This window comes from Psammomys obesus, unplaced genomic scaffold, assembly GCF_907164565.1.
Source record: "Psammomys obesus unplaced genomic scaffold, mPsaObe1.curated_primary_1811, whole genome shotgun sequence".
In the NCBI taxonomy this organism is placed as follows: Eukaryota; Metazoa; Chordata; class Mammalia; order Rodentia; family Muridae; genus Psammomys; species Psammomys obesus.
Genome location: NW_026596120.1, coordinates 352117 through 369636, shown reverse-complemented (window position 1 = coordinate 369636; position 17520 = coordinate 352117). Strand labels below are relative to the sequence as shown.

Here is a 17520-nt window from a genome sequence, read left to right as displayed (position 1 = left end):
TAATAATAATAATAATAATAATAATAATAATAATAATAATAATAATAAATGACCCAGGCTTACCCATAACATTTAAACTTTCATCAGGAGACAATGAGTCTTAGATTTGTAAATAGGTTTTTTTTTTTGGCAAAGAGATGTTTTGGGGATACATTTAAGCCAAGTAAAGCATCAGTGAGAGCTGGGAAGGCCTCTCTGGGGAGCCATATCTTGGGGCTTTCCTGGGAAGTACATGGCGTACACAGCACAGAGTAAGCTCAGCTCAGCAGCCCTGGGTTTAGATCTTACTGCTCTCAGTTGCTGCAGCCCTCTAAGTTCCCCAGTCCCATTTCCTCATCTGTCAGGGAGTAATTGTGAAAGTAAAAGAGGTCTCTTAAGGTGGTTACAGGGATTAAAGTAAAAAATTGCTGTGAATGCGATTTGTGCCACCAAATCCATAAAATACGATATGCATTTGCTTCGCGCTAGTCTCTAAATTACATTCATTTGTCCTCTGCTCCGATAGCTATACCCATTTATTTACTTCAAGACCAAGCGTGACAGGTTGTCCTCGCCTCTAGCAAGCCAGAACATCCTGACACAGAATGTTTTCATCCGAGGGAAGCAAGGGCTGGGGCAGGGCAGTGGCACTGTGTGGGTGAAGTCCGTCTCCTGGTGGCTTGTTCCTGGCAGGAACAAAGCCTGTTAAACTTTATTATTATTTTTTTTTCTCACGCAAGTAAGGGCTAGCCATGAGTCTCCAGTCATTCATGTCAGAGACCACACTGAGATTTATAAAAGCCTATTAGGATCAGCTGCCCTCAGGACATAGAAAGAGCCCATGGCCTCCTGCTATTGAAGCATAGTCTGAGGAAATGAATTGCTTCTGTTAAAAATGAGCTAGACCTTCCGGAACAGCATCGGTTTAAAAAATCGATGGCAATTAAAACATGTCTAGTGTTTGGGGCATAGAGTTTTGCTGGATTAGAAGTCACTATGTAGACCAGGCTGGCCTGGAACTAGCAGCCCCGCTGCTTCTGCCTTGTGGGAGTTGGGATCGCAGGAGTGTAACAAATCTGGCTTCGATGGGCATTTTCTAGAAAGCATGTGCTCAGGGTCCTAAATGCGCGGTGGGTGTCACTGATGTATCTTAAACCTATGTTCGTCAATAGGGAGGTTTTTTTTAATAGAAACTTTATTCGACTGGATGTTTTTAATTTTCCTGTTTCAGATTAGTAGATGCTGTGATTCTCTTTCAGTTCACCCTCCTCTTCCCTGGTTGAACTTAATGCAAAGATGGCAGGTGTACATATAGCTTGGATGCACCTGGTGAGGTGGGCCCACCCCTGCCAGTGGACCTTTGGGATTGAGGGCTGAAGCTCTCGTTCCCTCCCTTAGGAAAACACTGATGTGGCCTACAGCTGGTATGGGAAGCACGGCTTCCTGGCCCAGGATCTGCTTGACATCTTTACAGGGCAGCCATCAAGCCATCAGGGTGGCCAGTGTGGGGAGAAGAAGAGGGAACAGTCTGCAGTGAGGTGCCCATCAGGAAACAACAGAAACAACAGAAAGCAAGCAATGTGCTCAAAAAAGGCAGACTAGGCTGGCCTCCCTGGTTGCCAACTGACATCAGCCGCTGGGGCTCACAGAAGCTTGCAGGCCATTTTTGTTTTGAGTTCAGGGCTAGGGGTAAGGTCTGGAATGGGACTGACTAGGGGCTTTGCATTTCTCCCTCCATGACCTGCAGCTCCTCTGCAGGTTTGGCTGGTCAAAGCCAGATTATATCATTATTATTATTATTGTCATTATTATTCAGTGATTGCATAATATTTGCTTAGTGCAGTAATTTTAGAAAGAGTGAAAAATTATGAAGAAAAAGTTGTTTATAAACTAAGAACAGTGTTAGGGATTCTGTGAGGGAAGCAAGGGAAGATCAGTGGTTCTCAACGGCTAGGTGGCAACTCCTTTGGGGGTTGAATGATTCTTTCACAGGGGCTGCCTAAGACCGTTGGAAAACATAGACATTTACATTATGATCCATAACTAGCAACAAAAATAATGTTACGGTTGGAGGTCAACACAACACGAGGAATTATGTTAATGGGTTGCAGTGTTAGGCTGAGATCCACTGTTCTAGATCATTCTATAGGCTTTGGTTATTACACAGACATATATATTTGTCAAAATCAGCCATGGTATTGTTAATATTTGTGCTCTTCATTGTTTGTAAAGTTTATAGAAAAAGAAAATCAAAATCACTATTGAGTTTGTAACACTGACATACGTCATAATTTATTTAGGGGCATGAGTATAGATGCCTGCAAGTTACTCTGAAGTATATATAAAAAGATCAGATGGCTTGATGATGAATAGATATGTGATCAACCAAATATAGTAAATCGTTAATGGTGGATCCAGATGGTGAATACGTAATTGTTCACGATAATATTCTTTCAGCTTTGCTGTAAGACTGAAAATTTGCATGATAAGATATCGAGCTAAAGAGAGAGCTGTTTCAGGAAAAGATCCATATTTAAAACCCAAATTTAACTACTATTTACATTTTAGTGCACATCATCTTCTTTCATTTTAGTTTCTAGGAATACATAATTTCATATCACGAAGATCTTACTTTATGCAGAGTTATTTTCATATTCTTTACTCGGTAATGTATCATACTTTTATTGTAAAAGTTTTCTATAATTTAGAAGTTAAGGCATCATTTGTATGCAATAAAATTCATACTTTTAAGTGTGTCATTCTGTGCACTTAAACACGGCTACCACAATGTAGGATATCGTTCTAGATGATTTCTCCATGCTGCTGCTGGCAACTATGGATCTACATTCCAGGATGGAAATCAGATAGTATAGTGTGTGGTCTTTCTGACTCTTGCTTCTTTCATGCTTTACTTGTGTTGCATGTTCGAGCATTTTTTTAAAGCTGATAAGTTGCATTATAAGAACATACTTTTATGAAATTTTAATGTCCAGTAAAGCTTATTGTGTGTTATAACTTGTTTTATTTATGTATTTCTTATTATTTGGATATTTACAGTAATCTTGTTGCTATTATGAATACTATATAGTGAACATTGTCATGTCTAATTTTCATTGATGGTTTCTTTGAGGTAGATTCCTAGGAAAGGAATTGCTAAGTCAAATATTGTGAATATTTTAAAGCCCTGAAATATTTTTAGTCATTAAAACGTTTTCCTTGTTTTTATTCAGAGCAATTTGGACTTAGAACCTTGCTGCTGTTTCTAACTGTCTTTCCTCCTTTCTTGTTATTGCCACTACAGAACTGACTGATGGTCCAGTGTAGTCAGGGAGCAAATTCTAAATCATGGAGGCCAATCAGGAAGCTTCTCTCTTTTTGGTGAAGATCTTAGAGGAACTGGACAGTAAGCAAAATACTGTTTCCTATCAAGACCTGTGCAAGTCACTGTGTGCCCAGTTTGATCTGTCTCAGCTTGCCAAACTGAGAAGTGTGCTTTTCTACACAGCATGTCTTGACCCCAACTTCCCAGCCACTTTATTCAAAGACAAGATGAAGTGCTCTGTTAGTAATCAGCAGTCAAAGAAAATCATGGTGGCAGCAGATATCGTGACTATCTTCAATCTGATCCAAATGAATGGGGGAACTGCCAAGGAGAAGCTGCCCACCAGTGGCCACAAGGTGCGCAAGAAGGAGGCTTCCTTTGAGTCTTGTAGGTCAGACACAGAGGGGTGCAGCCCAACAGTGTGTGAGCCTCTGAACTGTGAGTTGAGCGAGAGGCCCTTCAGCAGAGGCTACCCCACCAGGCAGTCATCCAAATGCCGGAAGATGGACTGCAAGGAATGCCCACAGTTTGTCCCTGCGTCTGAGCCCAATTTCCTGCTGGGTGTTAGTAAAGAGGTGAAAAACCGGGCAGCCTCTCTGGACAGGCTCCAAGCCCTGTCCCCATATTCTGTGGCCAGCCCTCAGTCCTGTGAGATGCAGAGGACCTATTTCCCCATGAATATTGAGAATGAGTCCATTTCAGATCAGGACTCTCTGCCCATCAGCCAAAGCATCAAAGAGACCTTCATCTCCAGTGAGGAACCATTTGTAGTTCAGTCCTGTGTTCAGAAAAGGAACATCTTTAAAGAAGACTTTCACAATCTCATGCCTGTATCCCCCAGTTTGGTTGGTCCCACTAACAAAGCAGAGGGGGATCATGGGGAGCCCCAGAGTCAGAAGGAACTCCACAAGCCACCCTTCTTCAACCACAGCTTTGAGATGCCTTACCACAACCAGTACCTGAATCCAGTGTATTCCCCCATCCCTGACAAAAGGCGGGCAAAGCATGAAAGCTTAGATGACCTTCAAGCCTCTACCTACTTTGGACCCACTCCAGTGATGGGAACACAAGATACCAGGCGCTGCCCAGGGAGGTCCAGTAAACAGACACCATGGCCAGCCAAAAGCTGGAGCCTAAACACAGAGGAAGTGCCTGACTTTGAACGGTCTTTTTTCAATAGAAATCCCTCTGAAGAAAAGCTACGCTATCCAAATTCTGGCAGCCAGACACCCAATTTCTCAGGCCCAGACAGACATCCAGCTTACCTGGTGCCAAAGGAACAGCAGAAGGTTCTCCCTGTTGGTTATGCAGTGAAACCAAATGGACTCAAATCTAAAGAGATCTCATCCCCCGTTGACCTGGAGAAGCATGAAGCAGTCAAGAAGTTTAAAGACAAAAGCATCAGCTGCACCAGTGGCCAGCACAGCTCAGACACCAGCAGTGTGGGTACTCAGACAGAGCAGCATGTGCTGGACCGCCCCAAGTGCAAAGACTTGTGTACTTCAGGTCAGGCCAAGTACAGTGACAGGCATGCCATGAAGCACTCGGATGATGACTCCGAAATCGTCAGCGACGACATCAGTGACATTTTCCGGTTTCTCGATGACATGAGTATCAGCGGCTCCACAGGAGTGATACAGTCATCCTGCTACAACAGCACTGGCTCCTTGTCTCAGCTTCATAAGTCAGACTGTGACAGTTCACCAGAGCATAACCTCGCCAAAATCACCAATGGGGTCTCCAGCAGCAAGGGAGACAAGTGTAACCTGCCTGAAAATGTCCACCACTCAGAAGAAGAGTTGAAGACCAGCGTGTGCAAACTGGTTCTTAGGATTGGTGAGATCGAACGGAAGCTGGAATCGCTGTCAGGGGTCCGAGAGGAAATCTCACAGGTCCTTGGAAAACTCAATAAACTGGATCAGAAAATACAGCAGCCGGAGAAAGTGAATGTGCAAGTTGACCTGAACTCCTTGACCAGTGAGGCACCTTCTGATGACAGCGTCTCTCCTAGGGTCTTCCGTGCACACAGCAGCTCCCATGGACCCAAGCTAGAGAACAACCCTGACTGGTGCTGCTCTGATGCTAGTGGTAGCAACAGTGAAAGCCTGCGTGTCAAGGCTTTAAAGAAAAGCCTCTTTACCAGGCCATCTTCCAGGTCCCTGACCGAGGAGAACAGTGCCACGGAGTCCAAAATTGCCAGCATTTCCAACTCTCCCAGAGACTGGCGAACCATCACTTATACCAACCGCATGGGCCTCAACGAGGAGGAGATAAAAGATGCAGGTCCAGCTGATAACAAAGACTGGCATCGGAAATCTAAGGAGGTAATGGAGATTTAAGTTCTCATGACTGGTTTCAGCATTGTCACAGCTTCAGACATTCCATGAGAAGCCTTGCCTCTTTCTGGTACCTATGCCTTGCTGGTTCCCCTTCCAGAATTGGCAGGCTGTGCACATTAGAACAGAGAGGGCAGTGCGAGCAGCCTGTTTGTTCTGCCAAGGTGCCAGTCAGTTGGGTGGAGCTCATGCTGGGATGCTGCTGACAGTAGACAGTGCAGTTGGGCTATTGGACAGGTGGTGTGAGAAGGATTTCGCAAAAGGGGGAGTGCATCAAGGCAGGCAGGCACCACCAAGGTTATCTTCTTGTCCTTGCTCAAGTACTGGGATCTGTACCAGGCCAGCATGGAGAGAGGCTTGCTAGTGTCCTTGTTGTTAGGTCTCTTGCACGAATTTTGTCGCATGCATTACGCTACTTTTGAAAATGCGATCTCTTTCACTATAAGATAAATACCTGGCTGCTAATAATAAGAAAACAGTTTTATTGTTCCACCATGGAAGAGCAGCCAATCAGAAACAATGTCTCCTTTTCCTCTTTGGTTCTTTGTTTTTCCTTCTAATGGGTGCTCTGCCCTTCTCATGTGAGTGTTTTTGACCATTTATCAAAGGCCTCACTCCACCAGCACTGGAATCCATGCCTGTCTATGTGTTCAAATATGTCTTTTTTCTGTCCTGTGGACATTGTTCCAGCGGACATGCATCTGATCCCTTTACTCTAGATAAGTTCCAGTGGTTTGTCTTTGCCAGGATGATGCAGTTTCAGTCTTGTAGCTTGTCTTCCTGAAAATCTCAGCTTCTGTGGTCAGTGGACAGGCTTTCAAGAAGCTTCCCTTCCAGGGTCCCTAAGAACTGGATTATCAGTGGGAGAGAGTAGTAGGATGGGCTTCCAGGGTACTGAGCCAAAGAGGAGGTGTGCGTTTCCAAGTGATGTCAAGAAGGGAAAACTTGCAAAAGCATGGGTTTGAATTCAGGGTAAAGAAGGAGAAAATTGAAGGAGCATTTTTTAAAAATGTCTGATCCCAAAGAAGCCCTTGTATCCCATGTTGCTTTTCCCCTCCTACATCTCTTGCCATGGACACTAGGCTAAGGCCAGATTTCTGGAACCCATGTGTTTCTAACATTGAAAAATGACCATTAGAGGACTCACATGGTTAGGAGATTGTATTACCAAACCAAAGTGAACCAGCCTGACCTCCAGGGCTTCACCAAACCAGCAGGACTAGCTGCAGCCTTAAGTGAGATCCAACTTGAAATGCCTCACATCAAACAGCTACAGTCTGAAGGAAGCCTTCTGTACTGTGTGGCTTTTCACTGTGACCTTTCCTCTTGGAATTTTCTAACTCTTATTCATGATCCTTGTTGGGGTAACCAGCTTTGGTCTCCATGTCAGCTTTGATCCTGTGTCAGAAATTGCTGAAGACGAAGCCCTCTCAATGTTATATCACCATGCCCAGGTCTCAAAGTCCTTGGGTCCCAGATTAGACTTCCCATTCTTTTGTAGCCAGTGTTTCTTCTTCATTTCTGTTGTGGAGGATGGCCACCATCTCAGCAATCTTCCCAGTGACAAGTACCACCTGAGCTGTGGCTCACACGAGCCCAGTGTAGCTGCCAGCTTCTACGTATTTACCTTTTGTGGTGTCTCTTACATCTCTCCTTTGTTTGCCATTTGGCATCCTCTTGTCCAGCTTTCACACCCTACTTGGGGCTTGGGGACCCACCCTTTATCTCCCACCTCATCTCCTGGGCCATTTCTGTATTCATTTTAAGAAAATGAATACAGGTGTGCAGTGCCTCTGCTTTCCAAATCCCTCCAAATTTCCTTTCTGTCAGTAAAAAGTCTCAAAGTTCTTACTCTCTCTCTCTCTCTCTCTCTCTCTCTCTCTCTCTCTGTGTGTGTGTGCATGCGCGTGCATGTGTGTGCATGTGGAAGTCAGAGGACAGCTTATAGGAACTAATTCTCTTTGTCTAAAATGTGAGTCCTGGGAATTGACACCCAGTCATCAGGCTTGGTGGCAAGTGCCTTTACCCATTGAGCCTGCATTTCTATACATACTTCTTTCTAACCAGAATGCTGTACTTTACCCCAAATCCTGCTCTGCCTTGATTGGTCTACTTGTATTTACCACCAAATACTATGGCCATTCACTCAATCACTTACTCAGTAAATTCTTACATAATTCTTATGGCCAGGCTTTGTTATATGATCAAACTGTTCTTCACATTATTCCTAAATCAAGATAATCTAGTCTATGTCTGTGTTTAGGATAAGGCAAGAATGGCTGGTGCTGACGTCTGCATTCTCTGGCCTCTGTGTTTTGTGCACTCCTCAAGGCCTCTTCATTTTCATATATCTGGACACTTCTACAGGGATCATTGCTCATCTCTGACCTCTAGATTTCAGCTCTCTTTGTTCAGACGTACTGGGCAAAGCCATTTACTGAAAGGTATAGATTCTGTATATACTGCTCTCTCAGAGGATAAACTCATCAGAAGAACAAGTCCGAGTCTCAATGAGATGTCCAAGCTCTGTCATTTCCTACCTATGCAGATTGAATCTGTCTCTTAACCTCTCTGACATGATCTTTCACATCCGCATTGGGGGTAATTTCAGTCCTGATGCTGAAATGTTAATGAGAAGGTGGTGTGAGATGCTGCACACTTGGCACCAGGCAGAGTGATGGATATCCAGTCAGCCCAGTGGCTACCACCGAGGTTATTGCCATGGGAATTTCTGATATCCCCAGATTTTTGTAAGATCTACTTCCTTTAGGAGCTCTGCAAGGGCCGGGGAGATGATACATGAGCAGAATGAATAAAAGCAGTGGATTCTTTTAGGAAATCCTGGATCTCAATGAGTTACAAAACAAGAAGAGAACTCGTCTTGTTTAATTTACCTAAATCTGTGCCTCTGTCCATACCTGTGATGGTTTTAGGAGCTGATTTTCACACATTGCCTCTGGTCATGAGCCGGTGGATCAGGTGTGCTGATATGTGCGCTAGCCCACATCCAGGTGTGTGATATGCAGACTCAGAGCCACACAATTCACTCAGAATGTGTCCACTTGTCATACCACCTCCATTCACAATATTTTTGCTTTCTCTTTCTATTACTTTTGTACAGAATGCTTTGCTTCCCTTTGCTGTATCATTGGTCTCTATCCATTGGATGGTTCATGGTGGAGTTCCCTATCTATTACTACCATTTTTGCTGGAGACAGGAATAAAAGACAAACAATCTGGAAGAACTCAAAGTCCAGTGGAGGAGACAGGCTGGCAGACAAACAGTTACAGTTTAGCATGCCAAATTCTGGCTGAAGGGCCTGTACATAGTCCCATTAGACCGCAGAGATGAGTACCATCCCATTTGTGAGGGAGCCCTTGCTAGACGGTAGTCTATGTGGAAACCTCAAGGTGGATATAGAAAAGATCAGAGGCCGTGTTCTCTCAGAGTCACGAGAATAGAGCAGACTGTGATATGTCTCAAGGCTCAAGGACATCATTGACATCAAGCCCTTTTAGATACTCCCACTTCCACACCGCCATCCAAGCTGCCCTTTTATCTTAAGTGTTGTACAGATGCTTTGGAAGAGCCACCTACCACCATGGACAGTCCTGCTAGAGACTCCCCACATGTAATTTCCAGCTTAGCTTCTTCCTTCCAAGGCAGGTTCTCAGCAATGCTTTTAGGTAATCCCATGCAGAATGACCTGTGTCTTTTACTTATTGAGTCTAGGTATAAAATGGGACAGAAAAGAGGACATCAAGCAGAGATTCCAAAACTAGCTTATTAGGTTTCAAACCTGAGTCAGCTTGGTGTTCAACTGTACAAGAAGGTGGTAAGGACCGTGTACGGATCAGTTTATAAAGGACTTCCTCTTGATGTGGAAACATTTGGCCTTGCTAGTATTAACAAGATCAGAAACTATTTCTAGAGACGTCTCCCCAAACAGGAAAACTTTGCATGAGTTCATAAGTAAACTGATGTTGCTATCTGGGTATCTGCTGGGGCCTCATTGATAAAAGACTGGCTGGCTACTCAAATGCACTCTGAGACCTGATGTCATCTCTGTGGCTTTTCTTGATGTTTTTGTGCTCCTCTGCAGGCAGACAGACAGTATGACATCCCCCCACAGCACCGACTGCCCAAGCAGCCCAAAGATGGCTTCCTGGTGGAGCAGGTATTCAGTCCTCATCCTTATCCCTCCTCCATCAAGGCCCACATGAAGAGCAACCCCATGTATACAGACATGCGGCTGACTGAGCTAGCTGAGGTTAAGCGGGGCCAGCCTTCTTGGACCATAGAGGAATATGCTCGAAACTCTGGTGACAAGGGCAAGCTGACAACTTTGGACCTGCAGGTGAGTCTCGCTGTTCCCGGGTGGGAAGAGCCCAGCCATGGGCTGTGGATAATGTAAATCTGGCCTCTCCCTCGAACCAACTCCCTGGGTCTCTGTCATGGAATTCTGAACTTTAATAAACAAGAGAGCAGAGAGGTCTGTTTTCGTTGTAGCTGTTGTTTTAAACAGGGGGGTTTATTTCTTGCCTATTGAACATAAGTCTTTAACAACAAGGGTGCTTGCTTAATACATTTGTTGGCCCTCTGATTTGCTAATGATGCTTTTAAAACAAAGTGCAAATTCTAATCTTTGCTCACAAGACCTGAGCCAAACTGTTTAATGCAACACAAGCTGATTTCTCCTTCCATATGTAGCACGTGGGATAAGCATGTTTGTGGGAGCCAAGCTATGGATTATGTTTCCATATGGAGCCACCCCAGGTAAGAGTCATTCCTGGAAGGTCTTTGAATGCCGTTATGGCTAGAGGGCATGCTTTTCTGTTCACCCACCACAGGGTTGGGTTTTGGCTGCAATTTTATTTTGGTGGGCAGCTCTAAGTGGTTCCAGTCACAGCACGTCTGTCTATGTTTTCACATCACTGCAAAGGAATCACCATGGGCACCTGTGGGCTTAGCTGTGTGGACAGTGAGGCCATGGCCCAAAGGGGATGAGTTATCTCCAGACAGCCCAAGTTTCTGAAGTACGGTTGGTGAGAGCTGTCTGTAGACCCACTATGACAAGCCTTTTGTGTCATGGCCTTGCTCTAAACAAAGAAGGTATGGGGGTGCAGCATGTGGCAGAGGAAAGACACTGGGTTTGAAAAGCACCAAGGCCTAACCCAAAGCTTTTTCAAAACACTGTGTGACCAGGAACACTTATTTCACCTGTTTTAGTTTTGGTTGTCTCACCTGTGAAATGGGCATAAATGGCATTGTTGTGAGAAGTGGAAATAATATATATGAAGAACCTGGCACTGAGTAGGTATTGAGAGGAACAGCACTCAGGAGTTGGTAGTGGATGCTGCAGTCATTCAATGAACATAGTACTTTGCATATTCATCTCTTGGTTTCCAGACACAGTTGCCTGTGAGGCAGGCATTGCTCTGACCATCTCCAGCTCACAAATCAGGAAACCATGGAAGCAGGAAGCACAGTGAGTTGGCTGATGTCCAACAGGTCCAGATCTATAGTGGACAATTGGACAATAAGTCTCCTGGTCTTCCTTTTTTCTTCCCTCTGTAGCATTTCTCTTTGTTGTTGCTAGGAGTTTAAGAGAACTTCACCTTCAACAAAAGTCTTGTAATCACACTTGCATAGCTGGACCCCTAAATGGTAGCAATTCAAGGGAGCTCTGGCCCAATCCTGGAAAAGTGGTCTGTGGTGACAACAGGAACATTCTAAGCTTCCCCCTCATCCATCCTACTCAATGTATATAATATCCCCATGAATTCCACGGGCCACTTGTCCCTTTGGGCTGCTGTCATCTTCCTGATGACAAACAGGCTAGACTGTAATGACCTCAGTCTCCCACAGGCAGACTGCTGGGCAACTATATGTGGCATCCTTTGATCAGTGTGTCTTAGGTTATCATAACCTATCAGCCAGGAAACACTCAGAATTAGACATGGCTCAACAGGTTGTAATGACCAATATTTCACCCTGCCCCAGAGGGCATTTTGAACACAGATCCTGAAAGTTTAGGAAGAGGGAGCTGAGGGGTTTTGCATCTACAAATGCATGGAAAAATAAAAAGATACATCTGGGTTACAGAGCTTAGGTGACTCTGCTTAACAGTGGAAGGACAGAGTGTCTGGTCACATGTTCTGAGGGGATAGAGAGCCCATTGTCTGGTGATGTGTTGAGAGCAGGGCAGAGCAGACACTGGAGGCATGTGGTGCAGGGAGACACCAGCTCATTCATTTGTATTGCTTTGTAGAGATTTGAGTGCTATTCCAGGTTAGTTTGGGACCAGGTTTCTCAGGGCCCATTTTTGTCCATCTATAAATCCCTAAATGATATCCACTGAGGGAATAGGCACTCGTGTAGGCCTGGCTTTGTTTTCATCACTTGGCAGGCCTAATTAACAAGTGAGTATGTGTGTACTGTCCCTGGAAACCTGGGTATTACCTCTCTGTGTTGTGGTGCCATTACAGCTTGAGGTTATTGGGGAAAAAACTAATTAAAAATAGTTTATTTCACAGGCAGACTCTTAACCCATAACAAAGTGTAGATACTTATGGAAGGAGGCTGATTTTCTTCTCTCTGAGATAGGGAGAACAGAGCACAAAATGTACTGTACCTGTGTGTGTTGTATCCCTCCTGGGAAGCTTGGGAAAATTGGGGAAAAGAGCAGCTTGTTTTGGCCATAATGACAAGAGTTTGTCTTCAAGGTTATAGGGCAGGGAAGGCTGTCTGTCTAGCCTTCCACCTAAACCTAATCTTCGTGGGCATGTCATTCACATTTTAGGTCAGTATCCCAACAAAACAGGGCTATCATTGGATCCTTTTCTTTCTTCTTGAGTGTCTATTCAGCTACTGAAGGATTTTCATGTCAGGGAGAGCAAGTGAGGCTCAACTGTGTCCATGAAAGTCAAAGCATGCTGTCTCTCTCCTCTCTCTGTCTCACCTCTCTTTCCTCTCTCTCTGTATGTGTGTATTGGTATACATACACATGTATATGAATTGTGTGTGCATGTGTTTACATATGCATGTACATATGTAAGCCTATGTTTGCATATGTGTGTATTTGGGTGCATGTGTATGGGAGGCCATGACAACATGACAAACGTGACAACAGAGATTCTAAGTAGGAGAGCTTAGTCACTGCAGAGCTGTTTAGATCAGCTCCAGGGAGACTCCTGGACTCCAGCAGTGGACAATAGGTCCTCAGAGTTTCTTACCAGGTCATCTACAGGCTTTCCCTACATTTAGAATATTCTGGTTTACATTAGAGGTATTGCGGGTGGCTAGAACTGCCTTCTTCCCTTCTATCTAGCTTACAGAGTTTATAAGCAGTGTTAAAGTCAGCAATAAATTCCAGTCTCTTGCCACTGTACAGTGTTTTCCAGCCTGTCTCACCTACCCACTGTAACACTAGAGTGGTTCCAGATGATCTGTAAATGAGTGGGTTTGACTACTCTGATAACCTTTTTCTTTGGACATCATACATAACATTTCATACAGTTTTTTACGTGTCATCAAATGTTATACTCACTGTATTCTCTTAAGTGATTTAAAAGTAGAAAAACCATTCTGAGTGGGAGGACAGAGACAGGAGCCTGACTGGAACCAGCCTGTAGTCCACAGTCTGAGGACCCCTCCCTCCAAATATATGGCGGCTATCAACAGGGAAGTGATGAAATCTTGAGACTGAATGGCAGTGGGTTGTCAGGACCCTACAGTAAGCAGAAGGCATGCCCAACGGGAGGCTGGGAAGTTGGTAGAGTGGATCATTCACTGTAGTGTGAGCGGGTTAAGGTCCAGAAGTAGCCAGTGAAATACCCAGAGAGCAGCACCGAAGAGAGAGAAGAGCTGTTGCCTTTCTTGGATCTGAAGGACCAAGGGCAGGAGCAGGAAACTCACCATGACCCACAGCTCTGCATGTTAGAGTCTGGTAGGAGTCTAGCTGTTGAAAGATGCAACCCAGTGGAAAGAACACTGAGAGAAACATCACTCCACTTTTCTCTCCTCTTGTTTCCCTTGACTGAGCCTACTTTGTGGCTCTAGGAGGCAAAGAACAAGGTGCAGAAGGAACTGTCTAGAAGGGCAGGTGGGAAATCATGAGCATGCTTTAGAGTCATTACTACTCCACCAACAGTGTGCCATGGCTGAGCTATCTCAGTGCTGCAAGCCTGGGGTTTGTTTGTTTGATCATATTTAACTTTAATGTGCTCATGTTTATAAAACTTAAACAATTCAAGAAGCCTTCTCACAATGAGTATTTGGTTTGTGATTTAGAGATTTAGGTGGCCTCATTTGGGACTGTAATGTGTTGTCGCCTTTTTTTTGCGAGACACGTTATTAAATGCTTGCCATAAAACAGGAACATAGCTTTGCTTCCATGGAAATAGATGATAGCCATCAATGTGCAGTGGGGTTCATGAGAAATGTAGGTTAAATATGATATTTCCTCTGCAGACAATACATTAATCCTTGGTAGGCATTTGCTGTAGGAGCTGGCTTTGGGGAAAGTGCTACTTGCTCTAGAATCACCACCAACTAAGGTGGGCACAGTCTGCTATGGGTCTGCAGTCCCTGACTTTGAATAGCCTTCTAACCTGTTCATGCAAATGCTTGAAATGGAAATATTTTACATTTTGATTAAGCTGGAGGTGCCTTTGATTTTCAGTAGAAGCTCCGAAAAATGAGCTGACTGAAAATTACAAGACAGTCTTGATTCCAGCAGATCTCTTCTTAGAGACTTCTGGTAGAAAATACTTTTCAATGACTTTTCTTGCTTCTCTTATAGTGAAGCCCAACTACTCTTCTTGGTCACATATGAATCTTGTTTGTTTTGGACATTTTGCTTATTTATGTAGAGATGGCCCTGGGTTTCCCTATGTAGAAGCTTTTGTGTCAGTTTTAGTGAGGGAGGAGCCAGTGACATGTGATATCTGGGATGGGCCCTTGGCAGCCTATTGCTGGCACAGACCTGGTGGAGGAGCATTTTATAATGCTGTCATTGCTAAACACCAGCTGCAGACAACTTGCAAGTGTTCCAGGATTGACAATCGTCAGGATGTCTGAGACCTGGTTTCAAGCATTAATCACTTTTCTAACATCTTCTCTTTACTTTTAGACCCAAGAATCTTTAAACCCAAACAACTTAGAATACTGGATGGAAGATATTTATACTCCAGGCTATGATTCATTACTGAAGCGGAAAGAAGCTGAATTCAGGAGAGCCAAAGTCTGCAAGATTGCTGCTCTCATCACTGCTGCTGCATGCACGGTCATTCTCGTCATTGTTGTGCCCATCTGCACTATGAAGTCCTGAACCTGTGGACTCAGCATTACATGCAGCTCATGACTCCCATTGTTTTCCTCTGTATTTCAAAAGCTCATCCCAGTGTGGCTACCAGTTTCCTGAAATAGAGACAAATCCAGGATATGTTTCTATAGTGCTGACGGCCATCTTCAGAGAATATATACTCTGGGAAGAAATCTACCTAGCTGTTAAGCTGTAAGACGTAGTTACACTCTGATATATTTAAAAACATATAATATCCTCTCCACATAAGGAGTGCCATGAATTATCAGTAAAAAAAAAAGTTGGATTCTTTAATTTTGATGATGATTCATGGTGGGCATTAAGTTTTACAGAACAGAACTAATACCTGTTCTTTGGAGGAGCTGATGGTGACACAAAGACAAGAAAACCAAAGGGGTGGAATCTGTTTCCTTGAGACTCTAAGATTGTTGTCGTCGATGTAATTGGATGTGTGTCAACAAGAATGTGGCTTCTCTTCAGACTTTTATCAAGGGCTATTGACTTCCTTATTGCCCTTCTGTCATTGTCACTATAGAACATCTGAATCACTGCAGCTCTTGACAGCAGCATTCTGAAAGTTCTTCTTGGGCCCAGGAAAGAAGGAGCTATACTTCCAAGCCAAGCATGATATGCAGAATTCTCTTTTTGTAGAATGGGCCAAGATACTCAGGATAGGCAACGTTTCTGTTGTCCCCAACATGATGTGGGGAAGCTTTCCATTTGGGATATGCTCAACATCTGAAGGTCATAGCCACCCCAAAGGATCTACTGTTCTAGCTCTGGCATGTGGCTCTGTTCCTTGTTTTTCTAACTTTTAGTGGTATCTGACGCTCTTCTCCGAAGAGTTTGGAACTTGTCCTTGTGCCTTGAAGAGCAGAGACAATGGTGACACTTTGACATTTTAACTATAAACCACAGTTTCTGTCCACCACTGGTACCAACCATTTTCAGTGGCTTTAAAGCGATTTTGAATGCGTATTCAATAATGTGATAAAGGTACTAAGGTCTCCTCAACTACAACAACATCTACTCCAGAGTTTTAAATATTTGTCATCAGTGCAAAAAATAATATGTATTTAATAATTTATCTATCTACATGTCTAAATACCTGATTTCCGTTTATTCTCTTCATTGATAAGTAAGTTGAAAGCAAGATTTTTTTCAAGTGTACAAGAAGCTGTTGTAATTTTTATTGGAGTTTGATATTTGTTTCCACCTGATTGGTGCTTTGACAATAACTGGGCAGAAAGACTTCTTATCAACATCTGTGTCTAATGTCTTACTCCAGATTGAAGAAAGATGGTTGTCAGAAATGAGCAACCTTAAATTCATTTCACAACAAAGTGGAGCATACACACATCTTGGTAGTAAGAATTATCACTTTGGAAAGTATGCATACTTTCTGTAAGTGGAATCTGAGAAGCCTTTTAATTTCTAAAGCAATAGGAGTCCAGCATCCATCCTAAATATTTCCAGCTAATGCTGAGCTTGCTGCACCAGATCCTGTTGTCACTGGTGAAGAGTAGTCAGTACATTCTATGATCCTAACAGATGGGGGAAGGATTTTCTCACCTATAGGGGACCTTTGTTTTTAGAGGTCTTCGCGCTATCTATTTCTATTGATATGTTTACTAATGGATCTTCAATTAGGTGACTGAAACTTAAGCCTTAGAATGGAGGATTTGTGGTTGAAAAATGACTGAAAATGAGTACATAAGTACATGCATGCAAACATACACACACACACACATGACTGTTGTCAGAATTGTAGTCTTTTGGTGCTCTGTTTTAGATTGGGCACTTCAAATGAGGTTGTCTCTTTCACTCCAAAGAGGATGCTAGATTAGGTCCTTTGAGGGTCCCTGCTGCACCTCCTCCTTGTTCACAATGACTGTGTACCACATGCTGGTGCCGCTATTCCACACCCATACCACATATTAAGCTATCAAGGAATAAGAAATAGCAGTTTTCAACCTCCTGGTCTGTGATTTGCTGAACAACAGACATGTATACTTCCAGGATAATAAAAAATCTGGTGAAATCCTCACCTGACTCCTTTGTATTCCAGTTGGGCTTAGGGGGGCCAAATGGAGCATCCCTGATAAAACTGCTGATATAATGAAGCCAATCACATTTCATCCATTGATACTGCCCCAGGTAAATCTATTTCCAGGGGGTGGTACGTGAGTCATGTGCCTGTTTAGGGAGGGCATAACTAGAAGCCTAAGCCATGCACAGAAATGAAAGAATCCTGTAGAGTTTTCTAATACCTTTTTCATCTCTGGAGAGGTAGTCAAAGAAATCCAACCTTGTTCTAAGTCCAAGTCAATGTTGTCACATATTAAAAACAGCTAGACCCAGTGATAATCCAGGAACTAGATCATGGAGGACAAAGTAAGGAAGGAGGTTTTCTCTGGAAAGTGGCCATCTTCAGGCAAATGGTACCAAGTCTGGTGTTGAAGGACCACACCTTTGCCATACCTAGGAGGTCATGGATGCCCTGAGTCCCAGAATCCCTAAAAGATTATATTTATAGTTATACCCCCTTTGACGCCAA

The 17520-nt window shown here is 43.7% G+C and overlaps 1 protein-coding gene across 1 annotated transcript; it reads left to right on the top strand.

Annotated features, from left to right (window-relative positions):
* The first annotated feature begins 3290 nt into the window (after nt 1–3290).
* Nucleotides 3291–15174, top strand: Minar1 (membrane integral NOTCH2 associated receptor 1). Its single transcript, XM_055629830.1, has 3 exons — nt 3291–5625; nt 9741–9995; nt 14772–15174. The coding sequence occupies exons 1-3, from the start codon at nt 3325–3327 to the stop codon at nt 14967–14969; spliced, it is 2754 nt and encodes a 917-aa protein (XP_055485805.1). The 5' UTR covers nt 3291–3324; the 3' UTR covers nt 14970–15174.
* Nucleotides 15175–17520: the final 2346 nt, after the last annotated feature.